Here is a 20,992-nt window from a genome sequence, read left to right as displayed (position 1 = left end):
GTTAGAGTCTATTACTTATAAAAGTAATTCGATTTAGTAGTTTCGTTAATACGAACTATTACTACTGTTTTTTATAAAATATAAATCTTCTACTAAAAGTCAGTTATACTATTTCTATAATATTATAAAGTATATAAATACTAGAAGTAATATTATTTCTTTTGAAATTATTTTAGTAATATTTAAAATAATATTTCTGCTATTAAATATAAAGGAAGATCTATTTAAAAAGTTTAATAAAATGTTGAGAAGGAAGTAGAGTAATAGCGGGGTCGATGAGATTTATACTACGGGAGAACAGGAAATTCCCGTGCTTCTTGGATGCACGTACTATAAAGATCTTCGCCCTTGGGCCACCTCGGGTTTAGCACCCGCCGCTTCGCGCAAGGACGATGCGACGGGACCGAGAGATTGTTGAGCGCCGGGCGCTAATTTCGGGGTCGACGCTGAGGCGCGAAGCCGAGAATACATGCGCTTTGAGCAGATTGTTGCTGCTCTCTGAAGTAACTTCGAGAGCATCTAGGATAGAAAATACTCGCGAGGGAGGCGACAACAAGCATTCAAAATGCTGGTATCTACTGTGAGAAGTAATTATGATGGCCACAGCTCTGGTCCTACTAGCCAACAGGTCGTGGCCATTGTAGAAAGTAAAGATGGACAAAAATGGGACGTCATGACGGTTCAAGGCAGAGGTCTAGTTACGGAGCTCTCCAAAATTGGTTCCGAAGTGGTCTTCATTCAAGCCACGTTCAGTCAATCAGACGCGGAACGGCATGCATCTTTCTCGGTGACGAGTTATTTCACGATTCATGACTTTTGCGGTCCCGAGAGACCTGGAGATGAAAATTGAAAGCTCCATAAATCTCCTATTGTTCGCTCTACGTTCTTGACCTTCCAATCATTTTCAAACGCCCTCTTTCTCTACCCTTGCATCTTCTATTTACACTACTTTCATACAAAAAAGACGGACTCGAGTCTCATTCTTTTTCAAGTTATTCAGCTATGACTTTAAGTACTCATTCTGTTGGGGAGAAGGAATCCCCTATAACTCCATCCCCAGGTCTCGAGAATGGCCCAGACGCTAGCCCAAACGCTGAGCAAGAATATACCAGCGGCAAAAAATTGGCTTCTCAGCCAATAGCTGATGATGACGCCAAATCTGATTCTCCCCAAGATCAGGCGGTAACGAAGGAGGAAGGAGCTCCAGAAGTCGACAAGATGGGCAATCCTGCACCCAAATACCCACATGGTCCTAAGCAAGTCTTCTTCTCATGGGTCGCTATCCTCTTCGCGGTATTCCTGGTCAGCTTGGTAGGTGTATCAAATTGTTGCGCGTTAAGCAACTGCACGCTGACATCGTCGACTATTTCAGGACAAGACAATCGTCTCAACAGCCATCCCAGCAATCACAAATGACTTCCACAGCTTGGACGATATCGGATGGTAAGTCAACGGCTGCGCCAAGCAACTGGATTTACCTATCTTACACTGTATTCTCTCTCTTAGGTACGGTAGCGCCTTCTTCTTCACCGGCGCTTGCTGTCAGCTGCTCATCGGCAAGTTGTACACCTTCTGCACTCCGAAGTACACATTCCTCGCCAACATCTTCGTGTTCGAAGTCGGCTCCGTATTGTGCGCTGCTGCACCGAACTCAACTGCCTTCATAATCGGAAGAGCCATTGCAGGTTTTGCGGCGGCTGGCGTCCAGGTTGGCAATGTTATCATTCTCACTTCCATCGTCCCTCTAAAGGACCGCCCAAAGTACATGGGATTCCTTGGCTTGTGAGTCCTCCAGCTAGTCTTCAGCAACATCAAACCATGCTGAACCCACTCGCTTTACTCTAGGGTTATGGGTGTGTCTGGTGTCATTGGACCTTTGCTTGGAGGAGCCTTCACCTCAAATGTATCTTGGCGCTGGTGCTTCTACAGTAGGTCACTTCAGCTCGAAATATCATCACCTGGCCCTGCTAATCTGCTAACACTAGTCAACCTCCCAATTGGCGGCTTCGCGCTGTTAGTCATCTTCTTAACTCTTCAGCCTTTCCCTCCAGTCAAGCCAGACATGCCGATCGTCGAACGACTGAAGAATCTTGATCTCCTAGGAGAATTTCTCGTTATCCCAAGTATTTTCTCTCTCCTCCTTGCTCTGCAATGGGGCGGCACGATGTACGCTTGGAATAATGGACGCATTATTGCACTCTTCACAGGTTTTGGTGTGTGTGCGATTGGGTTCGTCGCCGTTGAGGTGCTCAGGCAGAAGACTGCAACAATCTCCGCTAGAATCATTAAGAACCGTAGCATTATCGCTGGTAAGTACTCGAGTAACCGATGATATAGAAATGGCCGTGCTCCGCATGTGATGGGACTGACCGGTCTCGTAGGCATGCTGTTCCAATTCTGCCAGACTTCGGCCATGATGCTCATGCTCTACTACATCCCAGAGTGGCTTCAAGCGATTAAGGGAGATTCGGCAGTGGTATCTGGAATCCACACGATCCCTCTTGTACTCTCTCTGATCATCGCCAGCATTTTGACGGGCCAGCTGACCTCCAAGATCGGCTACTACACTCCGTTTGGCATCGCCTCCGCCGTCATGATGTCTATTGGCTCAGGACTCATCAGCACTTGGTCCGTGGATACGAGTTCTAGGAAATGGATTGGGTACCAGATCGTCCTTGGCTTCGGCATTGGGATGGGTATGCAGGTAGCCACACTGGCCGCGCAAACAGTTCTTGACAGGAAGGATGTTCCTATTGGCATGACACTTATGTTCTTCATGCAGCAATTGGGTGGCGCAATCTTTGTGTCTGTCGGACTCAACGTTCTGGAGATCCAACTCATTAAGAGACTTTCTGGAGTCTACGAGCTTAACGTTGTGAGTATGGGTGCCACTGAGTTCCGAAAGACCGTGCCACCGGAGATCCTTAACAGTGTGTTGGCCGCATACAATGCAGCGTTGAGAGAAGTCTTCATCGTCGGCATATGCCTGTCATGCATCTCCCTCCTTGGAGCTGTGCTGATTGAGTTCAAATCCGTTAAAGGCAGAATGGCTCTCACAGGCGGCCGAGGCGGTCCGGGTGGCCCAGGAAGAAATCCTGAGGCTAGAGAGAAATCCAAAGGAAGCGGCAAGCTAGACAAGAAGGTCTGAACACGTGTGGAGGCTCATGACTATCTTGATCCCATCAAGAAAGTCACACAGACGCCGCAGGAGCAGCTGTCACACTACTGGACAACCTCAGACACGATAAAACGATCATTGCACGAGTCCACCGTCAGAGAATAGATGGAGAATTCTCTATGGGGCTTGTGAATGGATCAGGGGATTCCAAAACATTAGTATATGTTCTAGGAAAGAGTCGTCGACATTCTGAGAATAGTAGGCGTTAAATAATGAAAACTTTGGTGGTAACTTAGCGCTCCTTGTCCATCTTCAAGTTCTTATGGGAATATTGGATTCAGTTTGTTAAATCCCCATGAGCACTTGCCATGCCCACATGTGACACAATGGTCGGTGATATTTGTGCACACCACCAAACTGCCCAAATGTGTCTCAAGGCACTTTCGCCGCTTCTTGTTGGAGCAGGTGTTGGAGAGAAATCCGTCGTGTAAGCTGGACTAGGGCATTAGATGGCAGAGCAAGCATCCTTCCATCCATATTACGAACAGATTCAGAATGGTAGCAGGTGTAGCATGCAAATGTAAATCCTAGTCGCGTGTCGGATTCCAAATTAGAGAGACAGCAGCAACCCCCCCCCCTTTGCTGCTGTTGTGGCTAACGTGTAGGAGTGCTTTTTTTTATGGGCGGCTCTTACTACTCAGTCCTCGTGCATCGTTACCGGGTTCGGAGATGAGATGACGGCGCCGTATTTTGACCTTAGCTTCGTTCGACAACTGATTGTGTTTGATATTGCTTGTGGTCCGAGCTTCGAGGGAATACGAAGGTGCGTTTATTAAGACTCAAGTTACTGATGCACATTTTCCTGTAAGTAAATGAATTTCAATTTTGAAGGATGATATGAATCGTAGAACAAGTTAACGAAAGCTGTGCCTTCGTGGTTCTGAATGTGGTTAGGCATCTCGGAGATGAAGCTCGCTATCGGTCCCGAGGAAACTCATCAACTCCGCCTCCGACCTCCTCCACTTAAGAATCTCATACTCCGTCTCTCTGGCTTGATTTCCTCCGCTCCTGCTTCATGTGTCCTTGTTGATTGAGGCATTGAGTCATTTTTAACGTCGTGGCTCTCACACAACTTCCACGGACTCGCTCCGCCGTCAGCAGTCAGATAATCACATGATCATTAACTCCGCTTCCAGCACATCACGGAGCTTTCCATCTTACCGAGTTCAGAGATATAATTGAACAGTCCTAGCTACTATCTGCGAACCCCTGTGCTAATAGAACCAGCTCCTTCGATCATGGCTTCAGTCCTCCCAACACCCAGTCCCAGTGTTGGAGCTCCACCCTCGGCCCAGGCCAAGATCACCCGCGGCCACTCCTGCAGCCTCTGCCGGCGCCGTAAGATAAAATGCAACGGGCAGCACCCGTGTCAAAACTGTCAAAAGGCCCGGGTTGAGTGTGTTGCTGCAAAAGTAGTGCCTGCAAGACGAAAGAAGAGGAAGCAGGAGGATCTTGCCGAGAGGCTGAAGAGAGCGGAGGACGTGATCAGCAAGGCAGGGCTCAAGGTCGAGGGTTATCATGAGGAAGCTTACGTGTGGGTACTTATGCCACTGGAACCAACTGTTTGCAAGAAGGCTAAGACTAATACCTTGAAGGAGCGAAGGAAGTGAAAGTGGCAGGACGATGGAGAGTGACGTGGAGAAATCAACGATTTCAACAAAACCACAAAGGCTTGCCGCAATGGAACCTCTGGGAAAGCTGGTTGCTGAAAGAGGACAAAGTCACCATCTTGAGAGGTAAATCATCCCTAGTTTGTCAGTTATCAACGAGGCTAACTAACATTTGTGCAGCTCCATTTGGGAGCATATCAATACAGAGGTCAGGGAAGAATCTTTTCACCTAGTCCAGCAACAACCGTCCGAGGGCGAAACGGGAGACCAGATATCCCTATCTCAGACTACAGCAGTCTCCTCTTCGGGCGCTTGATGATCAGCAACTCGTTAACATCAAGCCATCCGCATACAATACAGATCTTCCGACTATGGCAGTTCTTCTTAAACAACGTCAATCCTCTCACGAAGATCCTTCACGCCCCTATGATTCAAGAACTTATACTAAATGCAAGTGATGATTTGGATAAGGTCTCAGCGAGTACCGAAGCCTTGTTATTCTCGATATACCACTCGGCCATCGTGTCCATGGACGAACAAGAGTGCCAGACCACGTTTAGCGAGTCAAGAGTAGCTCTGGCTTCCAAGTACTCAACAGCAACTCAGCAGGCACTAGTCAATGCCAACATACTGCGGACTTCCAACTTAATGGTTTTGCAAGCCTTCACCCTCTATCTTCTTGCCATCCGACAATTCACAGATCATGACACTCTATGGGCCCTTTCTGGCCTCGCTGCTCGAATAGGCCAACGGATGGGCCTGCACCGTGAATCCACCGGCACTAACCTGGGGGTCCTGGAAACAGAAGTCCGCAAAAGACTGTGGTGGCAAATTCTCACTCTCGAGGGCCACTCCTCAGCTATTTCGGGCTCCCCAGCGCCAGCAACATTCTTTTCCCACCAAGGGCACCGCCTTCTCAACATCAACGACAGCGAACTCTCCCCCTCCATGCGAGAGCCACCGGCCGAGCATCCAGCAGTCACAGAAATGCTCTTCTGCTGCATTAGACAACATATCGGTCTATTCATGTGGTCGCACATGCTCGCGGGCGAAGAATCCGGCATCAGTGCTATGCCTGTCCGTCCAGAGCAAATCGCCACGAAAATAAAAGCCCTCAACGACCTCGACGACATATTACAGCAAAAGTTCATCCGTTTCTGCGATTCCTCAATCCCCCTGCACTACCTGGCTAGGCTAGCCGCTCATTCGGCACTGTCCAAAATACGGCTCCGCGTGTACTCAGCTCCTCGGATCGCGGGCTCACCCCCTCAGCCAAAGGAGGAAAAAGACATCGCATTCCACACCGCGATAAAGATCCTGGAGTACGATAAAGACGGACATGATCCCTCTACACGTAAATTGCTGAAGGGTTTCATGTGGCATATCCGTGTATTCTTCCAACTCGAGGCGTTTATATACATGCTATCCGAATTACGTACTCGCACGACGGGCAAGCAGGTTGAGTGGGCGTGGGACCTCGTTGAAGCGACATACGCAAACCATGAAGAGATACTCCGCGAGACGAAAAACAAGCTGTGGTTTGCGGTGGGGAATCTGTGCTTGAAGGCATGGGAGCAGCGGGTTAGAGGGATAAGGAGTCAGCAGGGTGCTATTCAGCTGAGGAGGCCAGCTTGTGTTAGAGAGCTGTATTCGCAGCGTGGTGTAAAGGAAAAGGCGGATGCTACGACTGGGAGCTCGGAAATGAACATGGACCTTGTGAATCAAGCGGATATTCCACAGATGCAGAATGTCACCGGTTTTCCTGGGCAGTGGAGTGAGATGGATATGCCGTCGACGTATGTGCCGTTTGATACTGAGGATATGGGAGAGATGGATTGGGAGTATTGGCAGACACTGTTTGATGATTATGGGATGCTGATGTTCAGCGGTTGAGATAGCAGACGTTCGCTATAAGAAATACTACAGGGTGTTTCAGTAAGAAAAGATAGAACGTAGAAGTTATATTATTATATAAAAATAATTAATTTAAGTAAATAAGTATAGAAAAATCAGGAAGTTATACTTTACTTTAAGTATAATAATAAGTATAATATTTTGTTGAGTTTCGGCGATGCCGAAATCAGGGGTATTTGGGGTGTACGCTACATGTGGCAAATATGACTCACTTTTACCTGTATATAACAAGGACTTCTCCTCCACCTCTGTTACTAGAATCAATCAACTCTTTCTACCTGTTTCAGTACTTCCAAAAATACTAACATATTTATTTACGAACTATTATTTCTAAGAGAATCAGAGTATTTAAAATTTATCTAAAAGTCAAACTAACTATTTCTTAGAAGTGGAGATCTTATAATTTTATTATATAAAAGCGGAGATCCTGTGATTTAAGCTTTCTAAAGTTCTTCTAATTAACTAATCGTTATATTAACTAATAAGTTATAATTAATAACTTTATTAATTAATATCCTTTTAATATACTACTTTAGAAGTCAATATATATTGAGTAATAAAGTAGTATATTCGTGAAGTAGGAGAAACTGAGGTATAAGTAGTATATTAACTAATTAGAGAGCTGATTAGTCAACTAAAAAATATTGACTAATAGCGCAGTTCAGATCGACCTCGCCTAGGCTAGAGGCAACTTGGACGAGCTAGAAAGATAGGAGTAGGTGGAGCCATTCGCTATCTCGGAAGCAATGAAAATTCTTGATGGGGTTTTCTCGTCGCGTTCAACCTTTCCGTCCTTTAACGGACGGGGAACGACTGGCCAGCCACATGTAAAAGAATACGTACCTTAATCCCTACTCGCGTACGTGGCAGTGATTTCAAAGCGCTTCTTGTCTCATTTGTGTAAAATTCCGAATCCCACCATCTCTAGTAGCATACATCTATAGACAGTTAGGGTAGAGTCGGAGGACTATGTCTTTTATGACGTGACATTTAAAATTGGGCTTTTCTTGACCGAGAGTACGCCGAACTATTCTACTCGTACTGGTACAGCTCGGGCATCTGTTCGCTCCGACCATGTCTTGGACCGGCGGTGAGATCCATATTTTCTCCACAGTAGCAATCGAAACTTGCCCTTGGTAGGTCGATGGACGATTGGCCTTTCCTAATACGCACCTGATGATGACAATCCTCACTTCCCGATGACTAGACGCTTCCGAATAACCATGTCATAGCCTTGGCTCGTTATTCTGACAAGACCCAAGCCTCCTGCCAAGCCTCCCGATAATCATGATCTGGCGCAATGACTAAAATGCATAATCGGACTGCTTTTCTGACAATTAGTACTCTGATGAATGGCGTGGTCATGCAAAGCTTGGAGAGCACGGATACCAGCAGATTTTATTCATTCCACCCATTTGGTTTAATTTTCCATAGTTACCTATATATAGGCTTGCGAATTTTTCAAATAATAATAATCAATCAATGCAATCCTCCATTCTAGGTCCTATAACCTTAACACCACATCCTATCTCCTGCATTTGATAAGTGAGAATCCACTGGCAGAAAGGCTATCTCGTTTCTTTTCTATTTTTGACATCTTCCGGAAGAGGATATTATGTCCTCTCAACTACAGCCTTTGATTCTATGGGGAGGCGTCGACGGCCCGAATCCTCCTAAAGTCGCCATGGTTCTCGACGAGCTCAATCTCCCGTGGACTCCCAAATATATCCCGCATACCGAAACGAAAACCCCAGAGTATGAAATGATCAACCCGAATGGTCGTCTTCCTTCTCTCGAGGATCCTAACACCGGTATCACTGTTTGGGAATCCGGTGCAATTCTGGAATACTTGATTTCTGAATACGACCACGAGCGCAAGCTCAGCTTCCCGCCTGGTACCCCAGAGTTCTACCATACCAAACAATGGCTCCATTTCCAAATGTCAGGCCAAGGACCTTACTACGGACAGGTGTACTTCTTTAAACATTTTCACCCCGAGAAGGTGGACAGCGTCATTAACCGTTTCATCAACGAAGTTCGTCGGGTATCAAGTGTTTTGGATAAGCACCTGGCAACTCGCCAGTACCTCGTCGGCGACAAGTGCACATATGCAGATATCGCTTGGGTTCCCTGGCAGGTTATAGCGACGGGCTTGGTTGAAGGAGTGTTTGACCCTGCGGAGGAGTTCCCAAGTCTTCAGGCTTGGCTTGAGAGATTGCAAGCTAGGCCTGCTGTGAAGCAGATTATGGAAGCTACAAAACAGAGAGCAGAGCACAGAGCTAGTCTTGTTAAGAAATTGTAGTAGTGAAGATATCACGGTGTTTCTGCCCTCCGAGCAGCACAAAATGTATGCATCTTCATTCTATAAACTTGAGCGGTTGATTATATATTGCAAAACCGACTGTCCTCTATCGTAGTCCGTTCTTCCTGCATGAGATGCCTAGTCCTCCATCGTAGTCCGTTCTTCCTGCATGAGATGCCAGAGATTGCCCCTAGTCCTTAATCTTATCAAGTTCTACGAGTTTTTCCTGTGACTTAAGGATAAGTAATACGGCCAAAAGCCTATAGTATATAATTTCTCTTCGTTAATCCTACATCTATATTATACGTGGTGATTGACTTAGCTTCACTTCGGTACCTGTACTTAACATGTTCACGCCGTCAAGTAGTAGATCTGGGCTGCTTTGTCAGATAGCTCGCTTATCACCAAGGTCAATGCACTCCTCTCCACATAGGCTGCTTACAAACGACGCCACAAGTCTCGGGAAATAGTCCGGTCCGAACTACCTCGCATAACTTATAGCACTAGATTCTCTCAAATTTATTCCGATCTAATTGATACTGGAAAACGTCTTAGATATTCCCGAATTATCAGAACTGTCAGGTGTGCTACCTCACCAACGTTCGTTTCAGAGACTTATAGAACACGACAGGGATCCCAAGGAACACACTATCAACCCCTTTATTGCCCCGGTAAGCTTGGCGTGGAACGTGGACGCTAGTCTTTTACAGCTACCCGTGAGTATCAAGCAAGTCCCTCAGGAAAAATACCCTATAAGCTCACTCGTTCTAGGCTAACTCTATAAAGTGTTCATCTTAGAATTTTTATACGCTGCTGTAATCTATTATCCGGAGCGTTTGAGATGATTGGCAACAGCTCTACTAGGTCTACTGCCGCCGCAAAGGGTTCTGAAAACCGTAGACATCCTTGTATCCTATGCCAAAGCCGAAAGATCAAGTGTGATAGGAATGCTCCATGCGCCAACTGTACCAGGGCTCACCTCGAGTGTGTCTTTGCTACCACTCCCCCTCTACAGAAGCGTAAAAAGAGATTTCCGGAAGCAGAGCTATTAGCTCGGATAAGAAGATACGAGGATCAACTACGGAAGTATGGGGCCGATATCGACGCCATAAACCGCGATGGTGGAATCGACGTGAATGGTGCTACGACGCCCAAAGAAAATGCTCCCTGCTTTGCTAAATTGCATCCTAGAGCGTCTTTGTCGGTCAAACGATCGTTAAAACACGTTCAAAAGTAAGTTAAAATTCTAAGTATAAGCCCTACGAATATATAACTGACTATTACAGTAATTTGTCAATAAATGAGGAGGTTAGTGACTTGACCACCTTCCGCTGCTAGTTGCCAATACTTTATTCGCGATCGATGGCTTCGATCAATTTTTGTAAAAGTCTGGTTCAGTCCTAGCTTCAGCTTTGCTAATGGACTGTCCAGGTAACAGTATCTTGCAGCTTCCCCGTCCATTTCAAACTTAGTTTATCATGTTCCTATATTTCTATAATTAATTTAATTCTATAATTGCTACTACTCTAACTTAATTTATTAGTTCCAAGACGCAGAAGATATCCTACAGGGGTCATCGGACGACGAACTATTCGACATAGCAAACACGAAAACGCACAGTTCTCTGACTACAGATGAGAGTGATATCCTTTTCCCATCCCAAGCCATATCTGATCTGAGCAAATATCACCCTCCTACAGTTCATATTTTTAGACTGTGGCAGATATTTCTAGACAACGTCAACCCTTTAATCAAGGTGTTGCACGCCCCCACTGTGCAGCAACAAGTTCTAGATGCTAGTGCGGACTTGGAAAATGTACCAAAAGGGGTAGAGGCACTGATGTTCAGTGTTTATGCCGTAGCTATCACCTCACTGTGCGAGGCCGCCTGCATGTCTTTGTTGGGTGATCGAAAAGCAACCCTATTATCGAGATATCGAGCTGGTGCAAAACAGGCGCTTCGGAATGCAGGATTCCTGAGGTCCTCTGAGCTAATTGTACTCCAAGCGTTCTTCCTACTCCTGGTAAGCCATACGTCAGACTATCCTTGGTGTTTCTTCTCCAATCGGTCGTGCTCAAGCTAAAACTATTTATGCTCAGTTCTCAAGCCTGCACGTCTCGGTTGATGCGAGATCACTGTGCTGCTTGACGGGTATAGTGGTTCGTATTGCCCGGAGGATGGGTCTCAGTTCTGATGGAACAAGTTATGGCCTTGCCCCATTTGAGACGGAAATGCGTCGGCGCCTATGGTGGCAAATTATCATTCTTGATTGTAGAACTTCTGAGGTTTCTGGCTCTGGCCCATCGATTGTTCATCGCGGCTGGACAACAAATCTTCCTACAAATATCAACGACAGCGACCTCTATCCGGGTATGCGAGACTGGCCACTGGAGTATCCAGGACCTACTGAGATGGTGTACGCCTTGCCGAGATGTGAGGCTATTCAGCGATTCCTATTTACTGGGTGCCATACCGAAGATGCCGCTTCCCTGGATAAGGGAATAGACGAGTTAGAAGAACACCTCCAGCAGAAGTATCTCAAATTCTGCGACCTTTCGGTTCCTTTACATTTCTTCTCCGTTACAATGGCAAGCTCAGAGGTTGAAAAACTCCGAATGTGCCCACGTCAGCCCCATGTACAGGCTACCAATCGAATTTCGTCCACCGAGGAAAAGGAGAAGCTATTTGCTCACAGTCTCAACTTGCTGGAAATTCATAATAAAATGATGGGGTGCAATACCCTGACGCAGTTTTTCTGGTTCATCAGCACCAATTACCCATTTCCAGCTCACTTATATCTTCTCTGTGCTCTCCGCTCTCGAGCCTCAGATGATCTCACCGAACGCGCCTGGCGTGTGCTGGCTGAAAGTTACGATAATCGGCTCTATTATAATCGTCAATACGAGCCTACGAATCCAGTAAGTTTAATGCATCCGACGCTTGCACATCTTACGATCAACGCATGGGAGATCCGCGAGGTGGGCCTTGGCCTCTATCCGGTCGCCAACGCCCCTCCATCCTTCATTTCAGAGATGCGGTCGCTATTAGCCGATAGAATATCCCAAGCTCCTCATTCACAGAGCCGAATATTCCTCAGCCACTCTGCCGATATGGGAACTGGAGATCAGAATGCCAAAGAATTTACTTATGCCAACGTTTCATCGGCTAATACGGTGCAACAATCTTTTGACCAGTCTCTCACAACTAGTTTACCGTCACCACTGTGGAGCTCTACTAGCTGGGATCTTTGGAATGATATAGTAGCAGCTCCCAAAGAAATCCCAGACCTAAACGCGACTTTCTCGTCAGGATTTTATCAAGGAAATGCAGACAGCCATTGAGCGAATTAGATAAATAGTTCCTTCAATTATTCATTCTGCTAATGCCAGTCATACAAGACCAAATTATTTGTAGCGCGATCAAGTGTGCAATATATATAGATACAAATTTTGCCTGTTAGGTACAATCCTCCCGTTCAATCCTACCTGAACAAATTCATCCACGAAAGTCAATTTTTATCTTTTTACTACTTTAATATAGACATCGCTCTCGCTCTACCTAGCTAGTGTACCTTCACCGCAATAGCTATAGTCCTTGATAAAAGTTATATTCTCGCTGAGTTCTTTCTTCGCGTCGTTAGTCAGAAGTAAGAAGCCTTGCTAGACATCCTAAAAGACACTTTAGAAGATTGTCTTAGTCTCTGAGGATCAGAGATAACTTTAACAATATAATTTATAGTACTTTACTACTATCGCTTTAGATAAATTACTTGTCAAGTTTTGAACTACATATCAACGCCCGGCGAGAATAGCGGAACTACTTTGATTTCCAGTTATATCTGTTAAAATATATATAAATATATACTTTTCTATATATTATTTTAAATTATAACTTTTACTTTTTTTATAATTAACTATATTAATATTAAATTAAATTAATAAAAGAATAGTAAATTAAAAGAAACTATAATTATAATATTTAGTAAACTCTTTTATATAACTATTAAATTAACTATTAACTATATTTATATAAATATTTAAAATATTATATTAATAATTTAATACTATAAAGTATAAAGAGTTTCGAGTAATTAGAACTTGAATTTAAAGTCTATTATATATAACTAGGATGTTAGTTCGCTCCGAGAAACGCTGACTTTCAAATACAAGTAAGAATAGAAATTAGGGATAGAGAAAGCTCAGGTTTTAGTAGTACTAAGTACTTTCTTACACTCTCCTTTAGTTCGGGCCGCTTGAAGACGATAATTTCCCTTATTAGTAAGTCGATATTGTTCAGCTTTTCTTATAAGTAAATTACTATTTCGGTATTTCGGCTTCGAAAGTAACGCTAAGTAGTAGCTATCTCGATTTATATATACTAGTAAACTTTCCTAGATTTCAACGTGGTCTCATCAACAACAATTGAAACAAACAACTACCTTACTCTAAACCAGCTTCTCCTACTCAAACTGAACTTTTACACAAGGACTTTCACGTCCCAAGATGCCACTCACTGTTGGCATAGCCGGTATAACTGGAAAGTTTGCCCGTTCTGTGGTCGCCGACCTCCTAAAGCACCCGGGCATCAAAATCCGAGGCTATTCGCGCGATCCTACGAAGCTTTCACCGGCGATTTCGTCCTCCCCTCTCGTACACCTTGTCCAAGGAGAGGCCAACAATTTCGATGCGTTGCGTTCATTCGCCAAAGGAGCAGACGTTGTCATTTGTTGCTACCTCGGCGATAATCAATTGATGCTCGATGGACAAAAGTATTTCATCGATGCGTGCGAGGTGGAGGGCGTCAAGCGCTATATTGCGAGCGACTACAGTCTTGATTTTACCAAACTTGAATTTGGCCAACTCCCAGGAAAAGATCCCATGAAGTATATCAAAGAGTACCTTGAGACGAAGAACGTGAAAGGCGTTCATGTGTTAATCGGTGTATTCATGGAGACGTTGTGGAGTCGTTTCTTCGGACTTTGGGATGAATCAAAAACGGGCTTTGCTTTCTGGGGTACGGGCGAAGAAGCGTGGGCATCAACAACCTATGCAAATGCAGCAGAATATGTCGCCGAAGTAGCACTAGATGAGAAGGCAGTTGGTGTCAAGCGATGTAAGTGCTCATCTCTATCCTCATAACGACACAGAGAGCGTTAGATAATAACTGACAGACGTATAGTTCTAGGAGACCAAAAGACTACTCGTCAAATCGCTGAGTTGTTCGAGGGAACATATGGCAAGAAACCTGTGCTAGAAAATCTTGGGTCGCTGGATGATCTCTACAAACATATGCACAAGACACGGCAAAACAACCCCGAGAATATATTTTCTTGGCTCCCATTGTGAGCTAAGGCCCTATTACTCTAGAGAGCCCGTTTCTAACCAACCTTGCAGATTTTATCATTTTTACTGTCTAAATGGGCAGGCTTATATATCGGATGCCTTGGACAACCAGGAGTATGCTACGATCAAACCTGTTGCCTTTCATGATTTTATGACAGTCAATAAATTAGAGGCGTTGGCTGTGGCACAAGGTAATGTAGGGGCAAATATCTAGCCGTTATTAACGCTCGATACGTCATCAAACCTTAAGTTTAATATTATATTGAAATGTAGTTAGTAGTTTTCGTCTCCTTACTCGAGACATCTTGAAGCTCTCTTGGCTGAATTAAACTTCATAATTGGGCATAGCAACGCCGCACTTGAACATAAATCAGGCGCTGGATTCAACCAGATCAACAGTCTTGGAATTTTAACTACCTTAGTCCTTGGATAGCTTGTATACTATATAAGAATGACGACTGTGAACTGGATGATCCTTGGCGCGAACTAAATTCAACGGCACCTGCCCCTCCGCAACCAATCGTTACAATGCCGCCACCACCACCACTAGGTGCTCTAACATCAAGAGTCCAGACCGATGTGCTCAACTATTATACCGCGTGACTAGCTCAAAATGAGGCCGCACATAGCTTCTACAGAGGTTTTCCGAGGACCCGTGGCTAAGGGATGAAACACTCCTACCACTGGTTTTCCCTGGACGACTTAGAGGATGCGGGTATTGATATCAAAATTCTAGTAATAATACTTATACAAAAAAACTAGGCGGCACGATAGAGAATAACTGTCTCAAATTTTGAATCGGTCTTAATATTAACAGTATATAACCTTAAGCCCTGCTACTACAACCCAGCGAGCTACTATAGAAATGCCCTAGAAGTAGCGAAATTGAAGTCGAGTTTTTCGGCGAATATTATTTGTAACAAGAGCGGGGCATTTATAAATATATAGAATAAAGAGTAAGTAGAGTATCTTAGTAGTATTCTCAACTGTGTCTTTTAAAGTTTATAAATTATATAACTTCAAGAAGACTTCTAAAGCTTTAACTCTTAGTATAGAGTTTATTAATTTCATTAAACTTCAGTAGTTACAAAGTAGTACGATCCTCTTAAACTATTACTAATTCTATTGAATAATTTGAAACGTGAACGCTTTAAAACTTTCTTAGGTAGTTAAACTATTTAGGCTCTATAAAATGTTACACGATTGTACGTATAAATATATTGTAAGGTTACATAGTAGTTTCATATTCCTAGTACTATTTCTTCCCGGATAGTAACCTAATACTCTGTTTATACCGGCTGCTTTTCTTAAATGATATTACTTTAATAACCGGTGAGTTAGAAATATATATTAATTTTATTTAAGAAATCCTATATTACGTCTAGGCTGCCGCGATAGCAACCTCCCCGTTAATGATCCGTTCGCATACTATTATTTTCAGCCAAATTATGTTCTAGGCTACTTTAATTTTGCTTCACAGCCGGTGCATCGTATTATCAACATCGGTCATTTTGCAAAGTTTAGCTAGGGGGCATATCCCGCTTCGTTTGAGCAAGTTCACTGCTACCAAAATCGGGTATCATTCCCGACTCGCTGCTTCCTACGGTTTAGACCTACGAGTATTGAAGGATTATTGGGCTTACTATATCCTACATAATTCACTTGATTCTGTTGTGCCATTGTGACCGATGATCCCGCGAATCTGGATGGCGGGGACGATACACTGTCGCAAAGTGCTACTTGTTATATTGCTTGCAATCAATGCTTGCCTAGATACATCTGCTCTCCCATGACTACGTGAGTTCCATCAAGCTTTCTGGCAACGGGCAAATCACCACTTGGCATTTAAGGCACGCGCAGGATGACTTTCGGCGAGGCCTTTTTTATTGCAACAGGGGCAATTTCTCGTATTTCCCTTGGTTTTAGAGTTTTGTATTTTACAAATGGGTTTAGCCTTATACCCAAATTGCTTGGTTAGTTGCCTAGCCGTTGTTATAATATATGTGTCCCTTGGCGATGGGGATATATTAGCGAAAACTCCAACAGCCAGTTATAGCAGCAAAGTATATTAAACATTACCCAACGCGCCAGTCGGCATGTTTTATTTTTAGGTAGCAAACTTTCCCTCCGGAGGAAACCGATCCAATCTATTTTGTTCTTAAATTTGATAGGCTATATAGACTATATAGTTGTAGTTTTATATATTTAAGACCTCTTTCTCTCGCTCAATACCGAGAAATAAACTATTCAACTACTCCTTTAACGCCTCGCCTACTTAAATTGAGCATCTCCACGTTAAATATAATTAACTTAAACTAGTCCACTTGAGCTCACACGATGGGTCCCTTCTCCACACGCAGTTTTGCGCTATTCCTAGGTATCACCCTCGCTACCGCCGCACCAGCGCCTGCGACCAGCGACGCCCAGGTTGTCTCCGGAGCGCCAGCAGAGGCCAATGCCCGGTTGGCTGACTTCGGATACGCTGGCTCAGGTTGTCCCCAGGGAAGCGCCACGTCTGGGTTCGATGCCGCAGTCAATTGCAACAGATTCTACTTCCCGGACTTAACAGCTTCCATCGCGCCGGGCGATTCGCAGAGCGACCATAGCAACAACTGCCTGATGCAGATTTCCTTGGATTGTGATCCAGGCTGGAAGTTCACCGTTAAGCCACACAATACTAAATTAACGGCGCATGTCAATCTGAGGGATGGGGTAGCCGCATCGTATATCACAACATATGATATAATTGGGACAGGACAGGCGAGGGTGCGTTTGTTGCTGCGTCAGAGTTCATGAGCGCCGCTGATATCAAGTGACCTAGGGCGTCGTTCAATATTCTTTCACCGGGCCCCGCAACGACAACCCAAGTGTAGCCGATCCGGCACCAAGTACGAGTTACCCAACCTCGAAATGCGGTGGCGGCATCCTAGTGGTTGATCGGAGAGTGAGTCTTTCCAAAGGGACTAGTTCGTCGCCGGTGGGATCGATGCAGCTTTGGGGAGATGCCAACGATGGAGACGGTACGAATGCGAACTTTGTTCCATGGGGTGCAATAGAGTGGTCGAGGTGCTAAGACGGAGGTGACAGATCATGTTAGTTAGTTGTAAATAAATTAAAAATCAAAATCGAAATTTCTTACCTGGTGGCCACAGGTATTCCCACTCCAAAAAATGGTACGTGTGTGATACCCTGCCTCAAGTCCTGCCACTTTTTCGGCGAGCACACCTTCATGCGAGTATATGGCGAAGCAAGGCTCGAAGGCTTGGAAAACCCAGAGCCCCGAATTTATGCCGGATGTCCGACTTCGGCAGATGCTATCGCCTACTTTCTATCGCCCGGTTTTGCAAAGCTGCCAAGTTGTCTCCGCTAAAATTCGCTACCCCTTCAGAGTCGGATTCTACTCCTGTCGAGAATCCGCCGGATGGGTTTATGCAAGGAACAGATATTGGAGGAACGTGATGATTGGGGAGCGATTTTCGTCAGCAATGACTACTCCGTACCTAGGTAGCTAATGGCAGTTGTACAGTGCAACGACCCACAGGTGGACCTTGGTGCGGGTGGAGTGTTTAGGCTACAAGGTCTTAACAGGGCCTTATTACTACGCAGACCAGGGCAAATGGACTTTTGTTTAATGACCTCCTACTCTTACAACCTGGTCCTAATGTGCCTACTGAAATACTAGTAGTTTCTTACAACTTGGCCGACGAGGTTTGAAACTGTCCAAGACCCAAGCAATGAGGCGCAGAGAGGATCAGCAAACACGGGAGAAAATAGATATTCGTTTATCTAATCAAAGCTAATCTTTTTAAAGAACACACCTAGCAATGTAGCATAAATAGAAGCTAATGTTAACTTATGCGATGATAGGCTTTCGGCGTTGAACCTTGACATTAATACCAGTTTGTCGTACGAACCATGAGTTCTGAACATGCCATTCTTTCTCTGGGTCAACTAGATTCATCTAGTAACTGGTGTATCAGCTAAATGTCTTTCAAACTCTTGTCGGGGCGTGACCAAATAAATCTGAGAAGGTGAAGACAGGGAATGTTTACCTCGTAATTCTTAAACAAGGTCGCCATTGTTTTGTACATCTCCATAATACTGATATCTTTACCAATGCAAACCCGTTTGCCCGTCCCAAAACACAAGTCATTTCTCTTCATTGTTGCAAGTCGCTCCGCATACGCTTCGTCGGTCTCTCCACCCTCTTCGTTCCTCAACCACCTCTCAGGACGGAAAGATTCAGCATCCTGGCCATAGATAGTTTTGTTCTTGTGGATAACCCAGGGGTTCATGCCGACTTTCGTTCCTGCTGGAAGGAAAGTGCCGTCGGCAAGTTGAAGACCCGTATCAGGGACGATACGTTCGAGGAGAAGACCAACGCCAGGGTGAAATCGGCAGGACTCGCGGATTACAGCGTCGAAGTACGGGAGCTTGGATACTGCTGCGTATGCCAAAGGGGCCGTCAAATTGGCATCGTCAAGTTCCTGTTGTAGCTTCCTATAGATTATTGGGTTCTTCAGGGTGTAGTAAACTACTGCCCGGAGGACGATGGCTGTTGTGTCTGCTCCTGCAAGTACGTTAACTAAGACGGCTCCAATGACACCATTGTCGTCCATCGTCAGGGGATTCTGCTTCTTAAGTTGGAGGAAATCATCAAGCATGTCTCTCTTTCCTTCAGTCTTCTCGCCAGCTTGTTGACGGGAAATGGACTGCTGGGCGCAGAAACCAGCCGCGGCATCAAAGCTAGGTGGCCCAATGGGCATAATCGGATTTTTGGCAAGCCACTTGTCCAGCGCTGGAATCTGGCCAATGACGGAAAAGTAATCGAGAGCCTTGTCTGCGGTACCAAGTAGGCCGGAGTAGTCTTTGCCTTCATCCATAAAGCCCATGGGCCTACTGAATGTCAACTGGCTGATAACGTCCCATGCAAAGAAGAGCAGCCATTCGTCCATCTTGCAAACCGTGCCTTCATCAGCAAAACGGTCAAGGTGTTTACAGAATGAGTCAATAGTATCGTCGACCAGGGATTCGGATTTGAGGAGATGCGACATTTTATAAAATTGTGTGAGGAGACTGCGTTTTTGGGTATGATCCGCATTGCTGCGGGTGCTGAAGACATTGGAGATTATCGTGCTACCGACTTTGGCGTCGTTCACAGAGTAGAACTCGGTCTGCATAGGTTTCGTCAGCTTCCGTTAACATAAAAGCCCGCCGATTACTTACCTTTCGAAACTGTCCTCTGCTATCATATATTTTGCGCATAAGCGCGGGGTCACTGAGACTGACCAGGTCAGGGCCAAGTCGTACAGCTGACCCATACTTTGCGTGGAGTAATTGATGGGTCAGTTCTGGTCTGCCTCCCCAGTTGTCGAAAAAACGCCATAGATTTGTGAATTTTGCAAGGAACGGGCCTGGAATCTTCTTGATTGGCGACTGGTAGTATGCCCATAGTGTATTGGCCAGAGCCAATGCACCGAAGAAAAAGAACAACTGTGCCACTGCTCCTATTATTTCCATGTTGACTGCACGCCGATACGAGTAACGGATCGACTGTGTGAAACTCGAAGATGGATGGAAGGGAGACTGGGAGAAGAACACATGGCAACAGATTAAACAGGCTCCAGACAGGGCATTTTGACCTCCGGTCATTTAAGGGGATGGTCGACAACCTCCCAACCGATGAGGATAGTTGCGAGTCATGCTGTTGATTATTGGTCTATCCGACGTGTGGGGTTGGCCGGGCCGTTCCAGGGTATCCACATCCCTGCTCCCCGGGGCTGTGGCTGCATGTGGAGTAGGAGATGGAACGGCCGCTGCAGAAATTATGGCTTCCCAAGACAAACTGATGGCTCTCAATTGGTTCCATCAACCCAAAATCAAGGAACAAGGCAACACCCTCGCTAGAGCCTGGACGATCCAAGTGGGCTCCATGGAGACCTCAGCTGAATTTGGCAACGGTAAATACGCAAGATGCCACGCCGAATAACTAGAATACCCCCTTTAACTCCCACCTGATATACTCATTGGCCAGGGGATGCGCGATAAGTGATATGCGCCACCCGCCACCCAACATCGCAGCTCATGTAGTGCACTGACACTGTCTAATGCATTTGGCGCACGGCTCACTACGCTAAAGCCTATATACAAGCTACTATCGAGGCATATATTGAGTTATTAGAAGGTAGAATAAGAGCCGGAGGAATTATACATAATCGGCTTATAGGGTCTGGAAGCTGTGCATATAAGAAGTTTGGTAGGGTGGGGGCGAACGGAATCTTGGATGACACCGTGGCTACGGAGTGATATCCCGGTACTGCTACGTAGAGTATGTATTTGTCTCACTTAATCTGGCCAGGAGCTGACGGGCATCATAGATATTTTGCTTGTTTGGTGGGGCATCCTGCGTATTTATTTGCTGTTTTAAAAAAGCATTAGGGTTTTTCTTTTAATGTGGCGGTCAACTCCGGCTCGGGGAACGGCTTCCTACCGGCACTAAGGATTGGTTGACCGTTGGAGCTAATCGCTCTACCGTCTTGCGTTCCATCAACATCCTTACACATGTAGATCCTTACCCTGACACTTGAGACTTGAAATGGCATCAATCGACGGTGCAAAATGAAAAAGCAATGGGCGAGAGAAGTGA

The 20,992-nt window shown here is 45.2% G+C and overlaps 8 protein-coding genes across 8 annotated transcripts; 7 read left to right on the top strand and 1 right to left on the bottom strand.

Moving 5' to 3' along the window:
- Window positions 1-565: 565 nt before the first annotated feature.
- On the top strand, window positions 566-850 carry BP5553_10670 (uncharacterized protein; the record flags this gene model as incomplete). The annotated part of the gene is made up of 1 exon (XM_032019293.1): window positions 566-850. One exon carries the CDS (start codon window positions 566-568, stop codon window positions 848-850), a length of 285 nt encoding a protein of 94 aa, XP_031864562.1.
- Window positions 851-1,002: 152 nt separating this feature from the next.
- Window positions 1,003-3,148, top strand: BP5553_10669 (Uncharacterized protein; the record flags this gene model as incomplete). The annotated part of the gene is made up of 6 exons (XM_032019292.1): window positions 1,003-1,311; window positions 1,373-1,443; window positions 1,507-1,782; window positions 1,846-1,928; window positions 1,986-2,309; window positions 2,382-3,148. The coding sequence occupies 6 exons, from the start codon at window positions 1,003-1,005 to the stop codon at window positions 3,146-3,148; spliced, it is 1,830 nt and encodes a 609-aa protein (XP_031864561.1).
- Window positions 3,149-4,416: 1,268 nt separating this feature from the next.
- Window positions 4,417-6,681, top strand: BP5553_10668 (uncharacterized protein; the record flags this gene model as incomplete). The annotated part of the gene is made up of 3 exons (XM_032019291.1): window positions 4,417-4,712; window positions 4,774-4,914; window positions 4,995-6,681. The coding sequence occupies 3 exons, from the start codon at window positions 4,417-4,419 to the stop codon at window positions 6,679-6,681; spliced, it is 2,124 nt and encodes a 707-aa protein (XP_031864560.1).
- Window positions 6,682-8,317: 1,636 nt separating this feature from the next.
- Window positions 8,318-9,004, top strand: BP5553_10667 (Uncharacterized protein; the record flags this gene model as incomplete). The annotated part of the gene is made up of 1 exon (XM_032019290.1): window positions 8,318-9,004. The coding sequence occupies one exon, from the start codon at window positions 8,318-8,320 to the stop codon at window positions 9,002-9,004; it is 687 nt and encodes a 228-aa protein (XP_031864559.1).
- Window positions 9,005-9,845: 841 nt separating this feature from the next.
- Window positions 9,846-12,345, top strand: BP5553_10666 (Uncharacterized protein; the record flags this gene model as incomplete). Its single annotated transcript, XM_032019289.1, has 4 exons — window positions 9,846-10,237; window positions 10,291-10,312; window positions 10,548-11,027; window positions 11,104-12,345. 4 exons carry the CDS (start codon window positions 9,846-9,848, stop codon window positions 12,343-12,345), a joined length of 2,136 nt encoding a protein of 711 aa, XP_031864558.1.
- Window positions 12,346-13,506: 1,161 nt separating this feature from the next.
- Window positions 13,507-14,560, top strand: BP5553_10665 (NmrA-like family protein; the record flags this gene model as incomplete). Its single annotated transcript, XM_032019288.1, has 3 exons — window positions 13,507-14,116; window positions 14,183-14,345; window positions 14,398-14,560. 3 exons carry the CDS (start codon window positions 13,507-13,509, stop codon window positions 14,558-14,560), a joined length of 936 nt encoding a protein of 311 aa, XP_031864557.1.
- A 2,123-nt stretch (window positions 14,561-16,683) lies between these two features.
- On the top strand, window positions 16,684-17,419 carry BP5553_10664 (uncharacterized protein; the record flags this gene model as incomplete). The annotated part of the gene is made up of 2 exons (XM_032019287.1): window positions 16,684-17,112; window positions 17,168-17,419. 2 exons carry the CDS (start codon window positions 16,684-16,686, stop codon window positions 17,417-17,419), a joined length of 681 nt encoding a protein of 226 aa, XP_031864556.1.
- A 780-nt stretch (window positions 17,420-18,199) lies between these two features.
- On the bottom strand, window positions 18,200-19,866 carry BP5553_10663 (uncharacterized protein; the record flags this gene model as incomplete). The annotated part of the gene is made up of 3 exons (XM_032019286.1): window positions 18,200-18,307; window positions 18,399-19,520; window positions 19,573-19,866. The coding sequence occupies 3 exons, from the start codon at window positions 19,864-19,866 to the stop codon at window positions 18,200-18,202; spliced, it is 1,524 nt and encodes a 507-aa protein (XP_031864555.1).
- Between the last annotated feature and the right edge of the window lie 1,126 nt (window positions 19,867-20,992).

Source organism: Venustampulla echinocandica (assembly GCF_003357145.1).
Source record: "Venustampulla echinocandica strain BP 5553 chromosome Unknown scaffold_17, whole genome shotgun sequence".
Lineage (NCBI taxonomy): Eukaryota > Fungi > Ascomycota > Leotiomycetes > Helotiales > Pleuroascaceae > Venustampulla > Venustampulla echinocandica.
This window is presented reverse-complemented; position numbering and strand designations above follow the sequence as displayed.